Source organism: Rhipicephalus microplus, chromosome 6 (genome assembly GCF_043290135.1).
Source record: "Rhipicephalus microplus isolate Deutch F79 chromosome 6, USDA_Rmic, whole genome shotgun sequence".
NCBI classification, from domain to species: domain Eukaryota; kingdom Metazoa; phylum Arthropoda; class Arachnida; order Ixodida; family Ixodidae; genus Rhipicephalus; species Rhipicephalus microplus.
The window spans coordinates 87,544,426-87,564,274 of NC_134705.1; the positions used below are offsets into that span (position 1 = coordinate 87,544,426).

At 44.9% G+C, this 19,849-nt stretch overlaps 1 protein-coding gene across 1 annotated transcript in view; it reads left to right on the top strand.

Annotated features, from left to right (window-relative positions):
• Positions 1-19,849, top strand: part of LOC119168557 (protein-cysteine N-palmitoyltransferase HHAT-like) — a 76,220-nt gene that overhangs the window by 46,682 nt on the left and 9,689 nt on the right. Inside the window, exons 7-8 of the mRNA XM_075867743.1 lie at positions 17,481-17,516; positions 19,268-19,469. Coding sequence (XP_075723858.1) covers positions 17,481-17,516; positions 19,268-19,469 — 238 coding nt within the window. The remainder of the gene's footprint in view (positions 1-17,480; positions 17,517-19,267; positions 19,470-19,849) is intronic.

A 19,849-nucleotide genomic window follows, 5' to 3' on the forward strand; every position in this document is an offset into this window, starting at 1 on the left:
GACCCGATTTGGAAAGATAAGTCTAAAAAAATAAGGAGGTGAAACATAACCGCTGAACATTTGCTGATTTTTGTTTCGTGAGAAAGCATCTCCAAGCCACATGGACACACACGAAGCCAAAAGCAGGCCTGAAGTACGAAGATTAGACAAATGTGTGTACTACCCATCATTCCTATGCTAGCTGAAGCACCGTGCTTTGCAGCTCCCGTAGACACTAGCGTCAGAGTTCCCTCTAGTATTTATTAGGAAACTCTATGCTTGAACCTTTTTCGTGCTCGTGTTTCCTCGTCATCTTTGCTAGCGTCTCAGGGTGTCCCTGGGCTGGCGGACGCCCATCACGGCAAGCCAGCCTCCCAAGAAGGCGCAAGCCTTTTACATTGTCGTCATGTTGTCCACGAGGAGACTAGTCCCGAAGACGTTGTTGACGTCTTCAATAGTAGGAATCGAAGAGGTCTACCATGTACAGCACTTAGGAGGCCAGAACTACGAAGTAACCGTTAATAGTGAACCCGCTCTGGCTCAAATCGTCGACGCGTCCAACCTCATCATCAGACGAGAGCGCATTGCTGTCGTGCCCCTGGGACTCCAAGTCACTGAAGTCACCGTTCTGTTCCTGCCATGCCACGTCCCCAGCGAGATCCTCACGCAAGTATTGATTTCCTACGGGAAGATGCTGCATATCAGCAGAGGAGTCGTGGGGTCGCGCCCAACCGTGACCACTGGGACGCGGTATGTCCGGACGGAAATGAAGACATCGTCGCCAGTCCCCAACTACCTCAAAATCACCGGTCGTCGAGTGACCTGTGACTATATTGAGATCGAGCGAGTGTACCATCGATGTGGACACAGTGGGCACTTCCGCATGAATTGCACAGCTCCGTTTTGTGACAGGTGCGGTGTTTTTGGCCGCGACGGGAAGGGCTGTTCGCTGCGGTGTTGCCGTTGTGGTGACCCGCACGCCATCGTCACCTCCACCATAGGGCGTCGTATTCCGAGGCGGTGTTCAAGAATTACCTGCTATTTCAACCAGGAACGCGGTCCAAGAACAAGGACGTTTTATTATCGACGCCAGGCCCGGATATCTGCCAGGACGAAGTTGGGTGGATCGCGACACCACACCAGGTGCCACACAAAACGCCCACAGTGTTTCCAGCCAGCCCAGACCAGGCAGCCCCTCAAGATGCGGATGGTCAATCCAGTGGACCACGACCAGTGGTTGAGCTCGGCTATGCCAAGATGTATACGTAGCGTGAGTTACGAATGGTCGAACGGACAAATGGACGGGCTGGCGAGCGAGCTCACGTGAGTCAAGCGTTTCTTTCTCTTTAGTGACACCAGTCACTTCAGGTGCTTGCTTTAGTTCAGGCCATCACCGGCTTGTCAGCTCTGCGCCTTGAGACGGCACTGCTGCTATAGCTTGCGCAGAAAGGCTCTCGATAAGGGCTCAAAACTACTCAACCTCTGCTACAGTAGCTTACGCTACAAAACTCGCAGGGATATCCTGCCAACTAGTTGTGCCCCCGCGATCTCCGACGACAGCGCAGCTCTGGCCGACTGGCTCGCCCTACGCCATTTCCTGCCGCAGACAAAAGCTCTCGCTGAGTGGTGCCCCGTCCTCGGACTCCTGCGACCGTGTCCATCTTTCCTATCTCCTCTTTACTTCCGTCGTTTTCTGTCGTTCACTGTCCCTGTGCCTCGCTCTCTCCTTCCCCTCCCTATCTATTTATATTTTAGGCCTATAATTTTAATCCCTCCTTACCCCATCCCCTCTGAGCTACTGCTGAGGTGTCGCACTCTGAAGCAGACAGTTACGGGGCTCACTTTTCTGTTATTTTCTCTTTAAGAATCACATAAGACCGAGTAAAAATAGCGTTTCACCAACTTGGCTTTACGAACGTTCGTCGCACGCTAATTAATACCCAGTCGCGGTCGAGATTTATGCTACCCGGCTGTGCCTTCACGTCTCCTAAAAAAATTGACGAAAGTGTTTTCACAAAATTATTGCGTCCGAGCACGAAGGAAGGAAAGCAACGATGCCGACACTGTATGCACCGAACGTTAGGAAATGGTGTCGTGCTTTTGCGTTGGTTTTCCGATCTCACACTTACTGCTCGATCATGCCAATTAAAAAAATAAATTCGGACACTTGAATAAATCTTTTTCTTTCCTTCGAAATAATGAAAATTTTATTGATTATCCCCTAAAAATGTATCCATTGCTGAATGATGCCGGCTTTTGCATGTGGGTTTGAACCACCGGCAGGTTAGTGTTTTTTATTTCACTATCTCGAAAATAGCATCACAAACATTCGAAGTTAGTGCGAAAGCGCACAAGTGGTAATTTTTTAAGAAGAAGAAGCATATTGTTTTATATTATACGCAGAGTTAACAAACACACGTCAAACCTGCAACGAAAGGCTAGATTTAGGCCGGATAACAAAGGATTAATTGCTTAATTGATATGTGCGCTTTACCGTCTCAGAACCACCTTATGATCATTCATGAGAGACGCCGCCGTTGAGGGTGGCAATTTAGACCACCTAGGGCTCTTTAACGTACACCTAAATTTGAGCACACAGGCCTACAGCATTTCACCTTCACCGGAAATGCAGCCGCCGAAGCGGGGATTCAATCCCACGACCTGCATGTGGGTCAGCAGCCGTGTACCTTAGTTACTAGACAACCGTGGTGGGGCGACAACCAAGAATGCCTAGGAAATCGTAGTACAGCAGGGAATAGAGAAAAGTAATACATTGGTTGCAACATTTGCAAAGCAAAACTGTCAATGTTAATTTCTAAGTTGATTATTCAGATCAAAAGTAAGCAAGCGAAATTAACGAAGAACTAACATACATTATATTACTGAAGAGCAAAGTAGGGGCACAGATACGTTGAAATAAATGGCAGCATATCCACGGAGTGAATGATGGAGAGTGGGGCGAAGCAATCGTCCGTCCATTCGTTCTTGCATCCGTCCGTTCCTGCGTACGTCTGTGTAACCGTCCATGCGTTCATCCACCCGTCCGTGCGTGTGTCTGTTCGTGCGTCCGTCCCTGCGTTCGTCCATGCATCCGCACCAGCGTCCGTTCATGCGCCCATCCGTGCATCTGTCTGTGTGTCCGTTCGTCCATCTATTCAGCACTCCAAGTACCACCATCTCGCATCTTTTCATCATATATTGGATGGATGGATGGATGGATGGATGGATGGATGGATGGATGGATGGATGGATGGATGGATGGATGGATGGATGGATGGATGGATGGATGGACGGATGGATGGATGGATGGATATGGCTGTACCCTTTAGATCGGGCGGTGGCTAGCGCCACCAAGCCGTAATACCTAATGAACTCAAAACTATATTTATTTATTTTTTCCTTAAAAAGTGAGTTTGAGTATTCGTACTTTGCAGTGAAGAGTTTAATTTTCACTCGTGCCTTGACTTTAACCACCAATCAGATAACCTCCTTCTAGTTAAATCTACTTGCTTAAAGTCTATTTTGCGCTCCCGGTTTCTAAACCGCAGTGCTTTGAAAAACTCTGCGCCATCATCCTGAACTATAGGGTGAAACCCTTTACAGAACATTATCAAGTGTTCGGCAGTTTCTTATTCCTCTCCACACGCACTGCATACTGTGTCTACCCCTTCGTATTTGGCCCGATATGTCTTGGTTCGCAGTACCCCCGTCCTTGCCTCAAACAGTAGAGAACTACCCCGAGTATTATCATAGATCCTTTCCTTGGCAATTTCCTGCTTAAAATTTTGATAGATCTCTAGTGCGGACTTCTTAATCATGCCAATTTTCCACATGTCAGTCTCCGTTTCCTTCACTTTCTTCTTAACCGATAGTCCTTTTTGGTTTGGCCACCAGCTGTTTTCTAAGTATTTACCAGCCAACTTCCTGGTTCGCTTCCTCCATTTTGTATCGACATTCTTCATGTACAAGTAGCTGAAAACCTTCCTAGCCCAACGCTCCTCCTTCATTTCTCTCAATCGCTTCTCAAATTTTATCTTGCTCCTAGCTTCCCTGCCCTCAAATGATGTCCATCCCATATCACCTTGTACTCCCTGATTTGGTGTATTCCCGTGAGCTCCCAAAGCAAGCCTACCTATTCCACGTTGCTTAATTTCTAATCTTGCTTGAACTTCTGATCTCATGCACAAGACTGCATTGCCGAACGTCAGCCTAGGAACCATGACCCCTTTCCATATTCCTCTCACAACATCATACCTATTGTAATTCCACAGTGCCCTATTTTTCATCACTGCTGCATTCCCCTAACCTTTAGTCGTCACGTATATTTCGTGTTCCCTCAGGTACTCGGTCCCATTGCTTATCTATACGCCCAGATATTTGTATTTATCTGTTATGTCTAGCGTGACGTCCTGTATCCTAAGCTCACTACCTTCGTTTTCATTGAAAATTATGACTGCTGATTTTTCCTTACTGAATCTAAAATCTAACCTATCTCCCTCATTACCGCAGATGTCCATCAATCTCTGCAAATCTTCCTTGTTGTTGGCCATTAGCACTATATCATCTGCGTACATTAATGCTGGTAGTGCCTGATCAATAAGTTTTCCTTGTTTGACTAAAGAGAGGTTGAAGCCCAGCCCACTACCCCCTAATTTTGCCTCTAATCCTTGTAGGTACACCATGAATAATAAGGGTGACAGGGGGCACCCCTGCCTAAGCCCCCGTTTTACCTCTGCAGGCTTGGATACCTGTTTTTTCCACTTTATATTTACCTTGTTACCTTTATAGATACCCTTTAAAAGATTAGTGACTACATGTTCCACGCCTAGTGTGTCCAGTATTCCCCACAATTCCTCTTGAACCACGCTATCGTACGCTCCCTTGATATCCAAGAATGCTAGCCACAGGGGCCTGTGTTCCTTTTCTGCTATTTCGATGCACTGCGTCAGTGAGAACAGATTGTCTTCCAACCTCCTGTGTTTCCGAAACCCATTCTGCAGTTCCCCCAGCACCCCCTCATCTTCTATTCATGCCTGCAGTCTTTCCTTTATAATCTGCATCGCCAGCCTGTAGACCACTGAAGTCGCTGTTATAGGCCGGAAGTTGTTTATGTCAGCTTTGTCCCCCTTTCCTTTATAGATCATGCTCATCCTGCTAAGTTTCCATCCATCGGGAACTTCACCATCGGTTATTATTTTGCTCACTGCCTCTCTCAAAGCCTGCTTAGACTTCGGACCTAATGTCTTTATCAGTCTAATTGGGATGCCATCTGGGCCTGTTGATGTACTACTAGGAACCCTCTTTTCAACCCTTTCCCACTCTCGTTGTAAAAATGGAGCCATTGCGCCACTTGATTCATCCTTGTCTATTGTTTGTTTGTTTATTAATACTGTCAACCCCAAGCTGGGGTTTTTACAGGAGTGGAAAACAAATGAAAGAAATGGTCATGAAATACGTTACAAAATAGAGACATACAGCGAACACAGGTATTTACACTAAAAGACAAAGTTAAACACAGGCATGTGCACTTGCATTCTGCGCATTGAAAACAACAATTAACAAAGCGAGAGGCAATATACATTGACATCGTGAATTATGACGCATCTATTTCGGAGAAAATAAGCGATTCTAAAGCTGCAGAAAACGCCGTGATAGAGGAAGACATCGCGACTTTGTTTGGTAGTTCATTCCATTCTTTAATTGCCCTCGGAAAGAAGCTGTATTTGAATGCGTCGTTTCGGGTGGCTGGTGGCTGTATATATAAAGTGTGTTTGTGTCTAGAGCGCGGATCTGGAGAAATTTCAAAGAAATCTAATGAGTTGATTTTAACCTGACTACGAATAATGAGGAATAGGAATTTCAAACGGTCATACTTAGTTCTAAGTTCTAAGGCTTGTAGGTTTGCACGGTTGCAAAGATCGGAAGCAGAGTGCATGCGTTGATATTTATTGAATATAAACCTGGCAGCCATTCTTTGAACTTTCTCCAGTTTATGTAGGTTAGTGGTGGTATGAGGGTCCCATACTATTTTACAATATTCAATTATTGGGCGTACTAGCATTTTGTACGCAAGACTTTTTACTTCGGGTGTTGCGTCATGTAACCTTCGCCTCAGACCCCATAGAGTTTTGTTTGCCTTTTTACAGGTGACGTCTACGTGAGTATTCCACCTCAAATCTGGAGTGAATATTAGCCCTAAATATTTATATTCTGTTACCCTTTTTAGATCGTGGGAACCAATATTGTAATTATATTTGAGAGGTACCTTTTTTCTTGTTATGCTCATGCAAACTGATTTTACGGGGTTTAGAACCATCTGCCATTCATTACACCATAGTAAAATTTTGTTTAAGTTGTTGTTCAGGTCTACCTGGTCTCTCAGGGATGTGATCTTGTTATATATAACGCAGTCATCTGCAAACAATCTCACGGGAACAGACAAATCTGAGGGCAGGTCATTTATAAAAATAAGAAATAAAAGAGGCCCCAGAACACTGCCTTGAGGCACACCGGATATAACGGGTCTGGACTTCGATTTAATTTTATTTATTTCTACGTACTGTGTACGAGAATGGAGGTAAGAAATGAACCACTGAGTAATGTTTGAGTTTCTGAATATTTCATTTACTTTTAGTAAGAGTTTGGGATGCGAGACCTTATCGAAGGCTTTGGCGAAATCTAAGAATATTAGATCAATCTGTTCCCGTCGATTAATTGCCTGCGCAAAATCGTGAACTGTAACAACAAGCTGCGTTACTGTAGATAATCCCCTTCGAAAGCCGTGTTGCACAGGTGATAATAAATTGTGAGTGTCTAAATAATTAGAGAGATGCTTACACAGTATATGCTCAAGCAGTTTGGAGCAGGTACTCGTAAGAGAGATAGGCCTGTAGTTACCCACTTCTGAAGTGTTCCCACTTTTTTGAACTGGTATTATTTTAGCTTTTTTCCAGGCTACAGGAAATGAGGCTTGATTAATTGAAGTTTGAAAGATTATAGTAAGATACTTTGCGACCCATTGAGCATATCTATATAGAAACTCGTTCGGAATGCCGTCTGGACCAGCGGATTTCTTAATGTCAATGTGTAGAAGAAGGTTTAATACTCCTTCTTCGTTGATTAGCGGGTCGGATACCGGAGGGCGATTGGAAGCGTCAGAAAGGGACGGAAGGGTACCATCATCTTCGGTGAAAACAGAAGAAAAAAAAGAATTGAAATTTTCCGCGCGTTCAAGGGCAATTTTTTCATCGACCGGTGTATTCTGTTTCTCGGACGGGTTTACATACCTCCAGAATTTGCTAGGTGCTTCGTACAGAAATTTTTTCAATGTTACATTAAAAAATCTTTCCTTAGATTCCTTGACAAGACGATTTAGATCAAGCCTCATGTTATGAAGTGCAGTCTTGTTCTGGGCACTTGGATCACGAGAACAAGCTTTTCTCTTCCTTTTAATCCTCCGTTTGACATGAATTATATCTCTCGTGATCCAAGGGTTATTTCTTTTACACTTTTTAAAACTCTTAGGAATAAACCGCCTAATGCATTCCATTGTTATATTATGAAAATATTCCCACAAGCAGTTAGAGCTACCATTTGATTCATAAATAGCAGTGAAGTTACAAAACGACCTTTCAAGAAAATCCAAAACACTAACATCATCGGCAGCTTGAAAGTTCGGATAAGTGATGCCCGATTTCTGCTGTGAGGTGCACGACGACATGCTCATGGACAGTATAATCATCTTGTGGTCTGATAAACCCTCTTCAACAAGGCAATCATTCACATATGAAGTCAAAGCGTTGGATAATAAAATTAAATCAAGTACAGAGGACCGTGTTGCACATACTCTAGTGAACTCATTTACAACCTGATGTAAATTGAAAGAGAATATTAAGTCGAGAAATAAGTCACAAGAAGCATCATGTGAGTCGACGGCCACATGCGAATGCCAATCAATAGCCGGAAGATTGAAATCACCTAGTAAGATGATATTGTCTTTTTCTCTAAAGTGGCTGTCCATGAATCTTCTTAGTTGCAAAATGTACTCAACAGGGGAATTTGGAGGTCTGTAGACCCCACCTATAAACACGGTGCGATTATTTAGTTTTGTTTTAATCCATACGGCCTCAATACCATCTGCTGCGTCCAGGGAACTATAATTAACGCCTTTCTTGACTAAGAAAGCAACTCCACCCCCTCTTCCATCACGATCCCTCCGAACCATTGAGTAACCGGGTGGAGCGATTTCAGTATCAGGTATAATTTCGTGCAACCATGTTTCCGTAATTAAAATAATATCAGGTTCGTGATCGATAACCAAGGCTTCAAGCATATGTGATTTATTTGATACACTTCGGGCATTTAAATTGATTATTTTAAAATTATCTTTCTGACCCTGTGCCTGTCACTTATCACGTGTTGCATCATCATTTCCAAGCTTGCTTCTTTCGGCACGCGCTTCATTCCAGCAGTAAAGAGTATTGTTTACCTTCAGCTTATCAAAAACAAGTTTTACCTTCTTTCCTGCCTTTCTTTCTTCGATAGCAGAGTCCCAAAGTTTTTTTCTTATTCCCTGTACTCTTTTCGAGAAGTCCTCGCTGATACTGTAACCCGTATCCTTCAGTCTTGAGCACCTCTGCAAGACTTTCATTTTATCCCTATAGTCTGCCAGCCTAAGGATGACGGGGCGAGTTTTGCCAGAATTTTTTTTTCCTATCCTATGAATTCTCTCAATAGACGTTATGTTTACCTTTAGGGTAGAGCTAAAGATTTCTTCGTTTACTTTTTTTAGTAGAGTTTCTTCTTTTTCATTCTCATCTTCTGCTACTCCCCTTATGATAAGGTTGTTTCTTCTCGAACGATTTTCCAAATCGTCCACCTGATCAAGCAGACTAGATGATTTGTCACGACATTCAGCCACAATTGTTTCAAGAGTTGCGAGCCTGCTGCGAGTCTCATCTAAGCTTTGCACCTTAGTCTCAATAACAAGAAGCCGATTTTGCATGTCTAGAATTCTAGTTTCAAACGAATTTTGCTTTTCTTGAACCGCTGTTAGTTTAGACAAAATTTCTTTTTGATTCTGGAGCATTTCTTTGCATACGGCGTCCGTTATAGGCCCCGGATTCAGCTCGACATCGCCAGAAAGACTCAACAACAGACCCACAATAGAAAAACAGTCACATACACAGTCAGCCAAAACTTGTGGACACGGCAGCACTATAAGAGCTATGGAATCGCTACGGAAGCTATCCTTCCGGTCACCAACCTGCATGAACAGCGGTACGTCAGGCGTCATTGTCACGGCGATGCCACCGTGTCCACTGAAGCAGGTAGGCGATGGTCCCAGATTTAAAGCATACAGGCGGACCCTTGTGGGCATGCGTGTTGACGTCATCGTGCTCCCGGGTGGCTGTCCGAAGTGATCGTCGATGTGACCAAGCTGCTGATTGCAGACACCCTCATGAAGCCGGAAGGGATCACCGCCCACACAGAAGGATGGCGGCAGGCCGGCATCGTAGCGAAGCTCGTCGCTTCCAGTTTGAAAAGATTCCGCGGCGCCTCCGGTTATGAAGCGTAGGCACGCGCAAAGGACCTGCATGAACAGCGGTACGTCAGGCGTCATTGTCACGGCGATGCCACCGTGTCCACTGAAGCAGGTAGGCGATGGTCCCAGATTTAAAGCATACAGGCGGACCCTTGTGGGCATGCGTGTTGACGTCATCGTGCTCCCGGGTGGCTGTCCGAAGTGATCGTCGATGTGACCAAGCTGCTGATTGCAGACACCCTCATGAAGCCGGAAGGGATCACCGCCCACACAGAAGGATGGCGGCAGGCCGGCATCGTAGCGAAGCTCGTCGCTTCCAGTTTGAAAAGATTCCGCGGCGCCTCCGGTTATGAAGCGTAGGCACGCGCAAAGGACCTGCATGAACAGCGGTACGTCAGGCGTCATTGTCACGGCGATGCCACCGTGTCCACTGAAGCAGGTAGGCGATGGTCCCAGATTTAAAGCATACAGGCGGACCCTTGTGGGCATGCGTGTTGACGTCATCGTGCTCCCGGGTGGCTGTCCGAAGTGATCGTCGATGTGACCAAGCTGCTGATTGCAGACACCCTCATGAAGCCGGAAGGGATCACCGCCCACACAGAAGGATGGCGGCAGGCCGGCATCGTAGCGAAGCTCGTCGCTTCCAGTTTGAAAAGATTCCGCGGCGCCTCCGGTTATGAAGCGTAGGCACGCGCAAAGGACCTGCATGAACAGCGGTACGTCAGGCGTCATTGTCACGGCGATGCCACCGTGTCCACTGAAGCAGGTAGGCGATGGTCCCAGATTTAAAGCATACAGGCGGACCCTTGTGGGCATGCGTGTTGACGTCATCGTGCTCCCGGGTGGCTGTCCGAAGTGATCGTCGATGTGACCAAGCTGCTGATTGCAGACACCCTCATGAAGCCGGAAGGGATCACCGCCCACACAGAAGGATGGCGGCAGGCCGGCATCGTAGCGAAGCTCGTCGCTTCCAGTTTGAAAAGATTCCGCGGCGCCTCCGGTTATGAAGCGTAGGCACGCGCAAAGGACCTGCATGAACAGCGGTACGTCAGGCGTCATTGTCACGGCGATGCCACCGTGTCCACTCATTCAGCAGTAAAGAGTATTGTTTACCTTCAGCTTATCAAAAACAAGTTTTACCTTCTTTCCTGCCTTTCTTTCTGTGGTGCATAAAGTACTTCTTTGTTGAAATTTTTCTGTCACCCTTGCTCTTATATATTCAATAGCTTCGCCCCCTTCTAGCCTGGCACCTTGGGCTGTAGTTATAAAACTCTGCTCTAGGCTCGTCTCATTTCTTAGGGAGTTTAGATGGTTCCAAAATTTCGCAGCTGCCTTTCTATCTTTTTTGTGTACTTCTGCCAGCCACTGAGCTCCCTTTCTTCTAATCTTTTCATTGATCAGAAGGGATGCAGTCCTTCTAAGCTTAGAAAGGTTTCTCATTTTCTTTCAACATCATCTGTCGGTTCACCCCGCTGCTTAGCATGTCTGTGTTCCCTAGAGGCTTCCTGACGTTTTGCTATGGCTCTCTTAACTTCCTCATCCCACCAACTTTTGGGTTTGCGTCTTCTTTTCCGGGGTGACTTGTTACGCGTCTTAGCAAGCTCTAGCTCAAAAAGTCTAATCAGATTCATGTATGTCCACACTGTCTTATTATCCTCCGTGATTACTTTCTCAATTTGTTTAGTGGCTATTTCAATTTGCCTTTCTGAATAAAAATTTTCCTGTAGTTGCTCATCTTGTCTCTTTCACTGCTCTTCCAAAACTTAGCTTGATACGTTTGTGATGACTACCCAGACTTCTGGAGCCACCTTCATCTATGTGCATTCCCCTGAGCTTATCATACATCCTATGTGACATCAGTGCATAATCTATCGTCGACTGCAGCCTTCCTACCTCCCATGTCATTTGCCCTTCACACTTCTCGGTACTGTTGCAAATGATCAAATCAAGCCTTTCACACATATCCATGATCATTTTGCCTGTCGGGTCGGTATACCCATCTATATCTTCTATGTGCGCATACATGTCTCCTAGTATAATTATCTCGCACTCTCTTCCTAACTCCTGAATGTCCTTTGATATACACTCTACCATTGCCTGGTTTTCCTCTCTGGCCTTTGCTCCCGTCCACAAGTACACGAAACCAAGGAGTGTCATTTGACCTGCCACTTTCCCTTTTAGCCATAAATGTTCCTTGCACTCCTGCTTGACCCTTTGCCAGTCTTGACTTTTATGAATGAATGCCCCAATACCACCCCCCTTTCTGCTGCCTTCTGTTCTATTACAATATTCCCACGCGTGGTCCGGATTGTTCGGAGGTTGTTCCATGTCCCTGAGATGTGTTTCTACAAAACCGTATACCATCGGCCTCTCTTCCCTTAGCTGTTCTTATATCTCTTCCCACTTCAGCCTGTTCCTACCACCCTGCATGTTATTATACCCTATGTCTGAATGGGCTCGGCGCTCGTGGCTACGTCTATTTATGCCCCGGACTCTACCTATCTTAGACATTGGTGCCACTTTGGAATCGTATCTGTCCATAACACCTGTCGAAGAGTCTCCCTGGTTGTTTTCCTCGTTACTAGCTATCCTGCGCCCCGAAGGGCTCGCTTGCCCCCCAAAAAAGCTACTGCGCGTCCTGCAAGTCGCCAACCCACCTCATGACCTAGTCGCCCATCGAAGTGAATTCTGTCTCGTTGAAAACCACCCCACCTATGCACATCTCTGTTTATTTCCACCACCTCGAAGCCTTTCTCTCGACTCATCCGCCATATCTCTTGGTTTGCGTTGACAACCGCTCTTTGCAGGTTGCTATCACGTACCGGTACCTCCGGTATTGTGCATATCACTACCTGTACCTTAGGAGAAGTGGCGCGCATGTCATCGACGCCTTTCACCAGTGTGGCTGCTAGTCCTGCGGTATATCATTCAAGACATCGTTTAAACCGCCTGAAATTATCACGAGGTTTCATCTATCAGCTGTAGTTTTGAGTTTTGCGCTCGCTTGCCTCATGACTGCTTCAAGCTTGCGTCCTGGGAACGCCTCTACTGCAACTCTCTTGTCACCTCTTACCCTCTCTTTGATGGCTTCTGTGCATCGATTTAAATTTGAGTCCCCGGCAATTATCACATGCTGTGACTTTTCAGCTGGAGCGTCCTGCACCTGGGGGCTACTTGCACCTGTGACGCCGGCTGCTTTGTCCCCTCCCAGCCCCACCACTACCTCGCTGAAGCTGGGCCTTGCGACAGTTGAACCGGCTAAACCTGTTTTTTCCAAACTTGCTTGTTCTTCCTTCTCCACCGTTCTGGTTGCCGGTTCTCTACTATTCTCTCCGTAGGCCGCTTCTTTGTTCAGCTTCGCTAGTGCTTCCTCGGTGGACTTCAGTCTTTCTCCCATTGCCCTCGTTTTCTCTTGCTCTGTCGCCAACGCAGTCTCGAGCTCATCGATTCTCACCAGCAGTTCACTTTGGGCAACCATCATTTTCTCCATTTTTTCTTCGACCTCACATTGCCTACACTTCGCGTCAGCCTCTTCTCCACCCGCTTCTACGCTTGAGTCCACTTTCAAACCCACTCCACATCCTGAACACTTTACAGTCTTTTTAACCACGTCTTTCTGACACCAATTGTCCCTATACTCGATAATTACTAAACTCGAGCCGTGCACTACGAAAAAAAAAAGAAAATCTAAGCTCTACTACAAAAATTTGCGTGTTTAATGTATGCGCACCTTCCCCACGGGGTGGCAAAAGAAAAAAAAAACAAAAAAACTCAAACACACTCGCACTAATAAATACCTGGTGACTGGCACCGAAAAAGCCGTACCATAAAATTAGTGCTACGAAGATTTCAACCGCTGCCTTATAATTATAAAGACAAGCTCAAAACATGCAAAAACACTTATCTGCGCAGTCGATCCGGAGCGCGTCCATCCATCGTGACAGCCCGAACAGAACTTCTCCATATAAAAGCACCGCCATCCAGCGGGCATTTCAAGTACTAAACGGGAGGTAGCACATGCACACTTTCTTACGGCTTGCACTTCGGGTTTACTTCCCACCTTTAACCACCTCGAGTTCATGGTATATACTAGTTCACTGTATTCATGGCTATGCGGCCCAACGCTCGCTAAACCTTTCTAAAACCAAGGAGGCATACGCTCTGCGAGTATAACGTAGCAACCCTTTCTTGCCAGATCGTGCTCAATGTACATGCCAATAGCTGCTAATGGGGATTGCAGCGTGCGCGTTACCTAAAGTCCGAATGCTCCTGTCTTTCATTCCTCCTTAGCAGCCATTAACATGTGCATTGAGCACTAGCTTTTATTGTTCAACAACGCACAGAAGAAATCTCTCACCGGAACCACCTTGGAGGTCAAAATCGTAAGGACCGCTATTTCGGGTATGTGCCACTGGTGGTTACGTACTACGAGGGATGCACAAGTCACGCCGTAAGGAGCTTCGCCTCTAAAATTAAAGGCATGTTAAAAATAGTGTACTGAAAGAATATGCACCAAAATTTCAGCAGACCAGATATATGTATTGGAAAGAAAAACACGTGCTTGATGATAAAAATGATGTGAATGTCCCTTTTTTGTTTTACTGTAATGCAGCACTATCATGTGATCACATTAGTACAGAATGACCAGTAAAATATATATTTGGTTCAGAACAAGCAAGGTATTTATATATTACTTTACCTTCAATAAAGGAAAAATATTCTTTCATTGTGCTACGTAAGCTCGCAGAACTTAAAATAAACACTGGGAGCTTGTTCCAAATCCTAATTAGTGTAGACTGTAGCACGCGTTCTCCATACATATTGTCGCATAGTCCGAGAATAAAACGGCCTGCAGCTACATTCCTAGTGCGAGGGGATGCTGAAATAAATATGGATGAGCTGAACGGTTCGTTAAATTTAACGACCTTGTAAGCGAACATCGTAATGCTCAGCTGTCGAAAGTATTTAATTGGCAATATGTGATATTAGCATATTAATGGGACCGTGTGATTGTAATACCTACAACGAGACATAACTCTTATTGCATGTTTTTTTTTGGAGTTTCACAATCGGGTTAATTTAAGTTTTATATGCCCAGCCCCGAGAGTCGATACAGTATCATAAATGACTTTCAATAAAAGAAAAGTACATGAGACACAAAACTTTGACATCAAAGTACTCACTGGCAAGTGTTAAACAGTAGCAACCAGCCGCCAATCTGGAGCAGAGGCTGGTAATGTGGTTCAATAAAGTGGAATGCTGGGCCAGTTGGTACCGCATAATGTGGAAATATATGAGCGCACAAGGTAGAAGACGCTCACTTACAACTGAACTTTTATTAGAAAACATTTATTGCACGAGAATACACACGCGCAGGCGCAACCAACTACTATTACTTTAAGGATCCACCCCCCCCCCCTCCCGCTAAAGAAAAGAAGGTATACGTTTATCTACTTCAACCGCTCAAAAAAGGCACCTCTTTTTTACTTACTACTACTGAAGGAACACTGATACATGCGCTTACGTTCGCCCTAATCTGGTTTGCTTCCATGATTTCTCTGGTCAGTTTGTGTTCTGATTTTCCCTGAATTCTCGTGCCGCCAAACTGCGAATTGCACCCACAATCCCTGCAGTGAAATAACAAGTGCGTGCCACCTGCGAGAACCTTCAAGGACGTCGCATGTTCTCGGAGCCTTTCGTGTCAAGTGCTTTTCCTTTTACCTTGTGCGCTCACATATTTTCACATTATGCTGTTAATGTGTTCTTCCCATTGTAGGTGCTTGTCAAAAACAACTGCAATGTATTTGCAAGAACTCGTCTGATCTAGCAAAATGATTCAAATTTTTATGCTTAAAGATACAGTGTATACTATTATAAATTGAGACTGGTAAAACAATATATTGTGTTTTGCTTTTGTTAGTTACTAATTTATTTTCTATGAACCAGTCCGCGATACTCCTCAACTAATAGAGGACCTAATCCTCAACTAATAAGATGACCTAATACTGAGCCTTGTGGAACCACAGTAACGATGTTTTGTTTCATTTCGAAAAAGTTATTCTATTGATCTTCCATGTAAGTTGATAAATGTCGAACACCTTACCACAAAATCTACATTGCTTAAGTTTGTCTAACAAGCAATAATCCACTGTTTCGAATGTTTTTTAGCCTAGAAAGGCGACAGCTATTAGTTTATTTAGACTTAGAGCCGTATTTATTCTTCGTGACAACATAATAACTGCGGTGGCTGCCGAAACACGTGATCTAAAGCCATGTAGCTGATGACTGAGCGCATTGTGCCATTCAAGGAATGTTTTCATCTGCTTGGAAGTAATGTCTTCCAAAAAAATTACTTATGCTTAATACAAAGATTGTCAATTATTTGCTGGCTCAGTCGGACCACCTTCTTTATTTACAAATTGAGTTTGGCAACTTTCAGAAGGGCTGACTCGGATATTGTGCCTGCGTTTTCGAATGATTGAACATACGATATAGTGGGGCCTAGGATGTCAATATTATCATCAAGCAACTTGACAATTTGCCATCGGGCCCTGATGCTTTATTTCTGGGTGTACCTAATACAGTTGAAACAATGCCATCAAGTTCTATCTCAGTTAACATAAATTATTTACGAGTAAATTTGGACCGGAATCAACTTTGTTACTTAAGTGTGGTAATTAAGCTTCTAGTGCTGAGCCTACGGTGGTGCATTGGGTGATAAAATAATGTAGGGTGTTAACATCAACAGTAGACGGATACACACTCTGTTACTTTTCTTTCCCGTAACTTCATTTATAATGCCCCGCCGCGGTGGTCTAGCGGCTAAGGTACTCGGCTGCTGACCCACAGGTCGCGGGTTCAAATCCCGGCTGCGGCGGCTGCATTTCCGATGGAGGCGAAAATGTTGTAGGCCCGTGTGCTCAGATTTGGGTGCACGTTAAAGTACTCCAGGTGGTCGAAATTTCCGGAGCCCTCCACTACGGCGTCTCTCATAATCATATGGTGATTTTGAGACGTTAAACCCCACATATCAATCATTAATCCTAAAGCGACAGCAGATGCAATAGTAAAATGAAGCTTTACTACCGTGACATAACGTATAGAGCAACAAAAATTAGGCGACTCTAGAGCTTCGTCTTTAGCAGTTGAAAACGATTGCCACATTCTGTTCCTAGTGTGTACTGCAAACGCTTAGTGCATGAAACTTTTTCGAATATGGACCCACTACGTGGCCTTAAGGAAACAGGCGCAGTAGCGTGTGTGCCTTTTGTAGTGCGTTACCGGCTTGAAACTACGAAGTCATTATGACAATCACATGTTCTGATGCCCGACTGCAATGGGCGCTTGTAACGCGCATTATTTATGCAATATTTCATGTTGTATTGCGAAGCATGTATACGAGACGCGTGTGTTTGTGAAGCATGTGTCACTTTCACTGGATTTTCAAGCAGACGAAGTTGTTTTCAATACATTCACAAGCGGACGCATGTCTGTGTGGTAGGACACGCACGTGCTACGTGAACGGCCTGGGCTCGATCCCTTTGGTGTCACAGGAGTTTTTCATGATTTCATTTTCACAGTTTTCGAGTTTTTCGGCCACGCATAAGATGATAATTTTTCGCTCACAACCAACGAAGCCGACACCGATGTCGACACTGATGCCAGAATTTCTGCGACACGAACTTTTTAACGCTCTCGCGTTAAAAATGAATAAAGACACAACACCGAAATATTTAAAGAAAGCCCGCTGAACAGAAGAATTGAGTAGCATCATGAAAGCTGGCATAAGCTTCGCTCTTTCCACGCCTACACGCAGTGTAGCTATCTCGATATTTTTGAAGCTAGGCTTACGATAACTAACACCCAGAATTCACGTCACGTGAGGAAGTAGCTTTTTAGGGACTCTTTCTGTTATATTTTCATATGCTGGTAAATAATGTGTGTTTCTGTTCCACAGGTATTTTGATATTGGGCTGTACAGATGGATCGTTAAGTAAGTTTTTGTTTCTTCTCTCGTGTAAACTTCAGTGCCTTCTGCATATAAATTGTGGCATTTAAGCATCCTACCGTAGCTATATATACCTTCACATACACTTGCACCCTCTTAAAGATATATTTCGTGTTCACATTTAGATTATTCATTTTTCCTTTTAGATGCGGTGGTAATTCACACGTCATAACAATGGCTTATATACCCCCATTACCCTTTTTTTCTGCTAACGTAAATAATGAGCGTAACTCAAAAGTTAAAGTGTTCGTTGAACGAAATATTATGACTGACAGAGTAGCAATGTCGGCATATCTGATAAAAAAGGCGAACACGTTCAAGCTTCAAGCGCGGAACGTTTAAAGGCTAGGCTATCGTAGGCTGTCGTGTCATCGCCTGGCGTATAAAACAGGCAAGAACCTCATTAAACATAAGCATCCGTAGCATACTTAGTTCGTGCTCGGGCGACAGAGGAGCCTTCTTGCCCTTGTTCCTCGAGCAACTTGATGATGGTGATAACGCGGGAAAACCTCGCATGCAAAGTCAACTGTAGCATGTCGATCGAGCGCAGAATTTACACAGGGTGTAGAATAGAAGAACTACAAAAAAATGAAGCTTTGCGAATGCTGTGGCGGTGGATGTGCAGCATGTCAATGTTTGTTTCCGAAAGCAACATAAACAACGAAAGAGGTTGTAGTGAATGAGAGAGACGTGATGGTGGCCGAAGTAAGCGTGCCTTCGATCGTGGCCGCTTTACAGGGTGAAGCCAACGACAAAACGGGACGGGGCTGTGGCGTCCTCTTTGACCGAAATCGCAGCGACTTGTTTCCCGCCCGCGCCTCAACTTCTTAGCGCAAGCTTCGTGAGCGGCGAAGTAAAAGCATGATGAGCGATGGTGATGCTGCGACAATTTTAAGCAAAGCACTTCTCGAGTATAGGGGGCTGAAAATCGCCGCGGTACGAAGCCGCAACAAACGAGCACGCTGCCCGGCCAATCACCATGATTGCCACCGTGAGCGGCCATGGAACCATCAATATTTTCTAGATGCTCCGAGTATTTTGCAGGTACCCGGGTAGTGAGCACGCACCAACAATATTCGAAGTGTGAAAGAATGACAGCTTACTGCGGCAGTCGTGGTGTAGGGTTCTCGAATTACGCATACCTGACGGATACATTTAGCCACCAGTCTTCCTTCTGTTGTTCTCCTTGCACTTTGATGATCATATCGGGTTAAGACATTACTACTACGGCTAGGGAAACACGACACAGACCACGTATGAAAATTGAAAGATGAAGCAAACCAGAAGCAGATACAGGGAGAAGGAAATGGAAAAATGAAAGCAAGAAATATGAATGAGTAGCTACAAAAAGAGAAACAAAAAATGTCAAAAAACACAATAAGCAATGACACAAGGAAAGAAAGAGAAAACCTAAGTGAAACAGAGAAACGTGCCATTTATAGGAGAAAAACAAACAGCTTCGCATTTCATCACGCTTCGTGCCACTAGAAGCTGCCTTAAATTATTTTATTTTAAACCAGTGGTACAAACGTGCGTCCGTATGGCTCAATCGACTATTTTAAAACGCACAGGATTGCTTGACGTCGAAGGGTTTCAGTAACCGTGATTGGACGAAACATCTGAGCAAAATCACTTTTAGTTTGGACAACGATGTCTGTGGGCGAGGCGTGCAGTTTTCCAGCGTGTAAGCTACGTGAATTCTTTTTTTTCATTTTAGTCCGGGTTGTTCTCTGCAGGTACCTTTATAAAGCCGTCGTCGGAGATCAATGGACAGCGTGGCATCGTTTCCTGGGAACCAGCGCCAGCTTTACGTTTGTCCTGCTTTGGCACACAACGCAGATCCACGTGGTTGTCTGGATAGCGATCAACTACTTTCTCGTTATGGCAGAGATGATTTGCGCCAGGCTCGCCGCCACTGCACCGGTGAAGTCCTGCAGCGTAGGTGTCAGGCTCTGCCGACAGTTTCGTTTTTCATGCTTCATTTTACATTGAAAGTCTTACATCCGGGATATTATAGGTATCCACGAGGAAAGACTTCACACTAAATAGTAACGGCTAGCGACCACACAACGATGTAACTTGCAGGATGCCGCATATTTTCGCCCTATAGTTGACGCGAAATACAAATCGATCCACTTTTTAAAGTCAAGCTGTGGGCTATGCACTCTAAGCCAAAAATGGCCAAAATGGGAGCAACGGCTGTTTTTACTCCTTCAGACCGACTGTTACTCTCCGAAAAGACCAAGCGGAACAAGATGGCCGACTTGTTCGAGAATGGGGGAGCAACTGTATTCATCTTAAGTTTGTAAGGGAGCAAC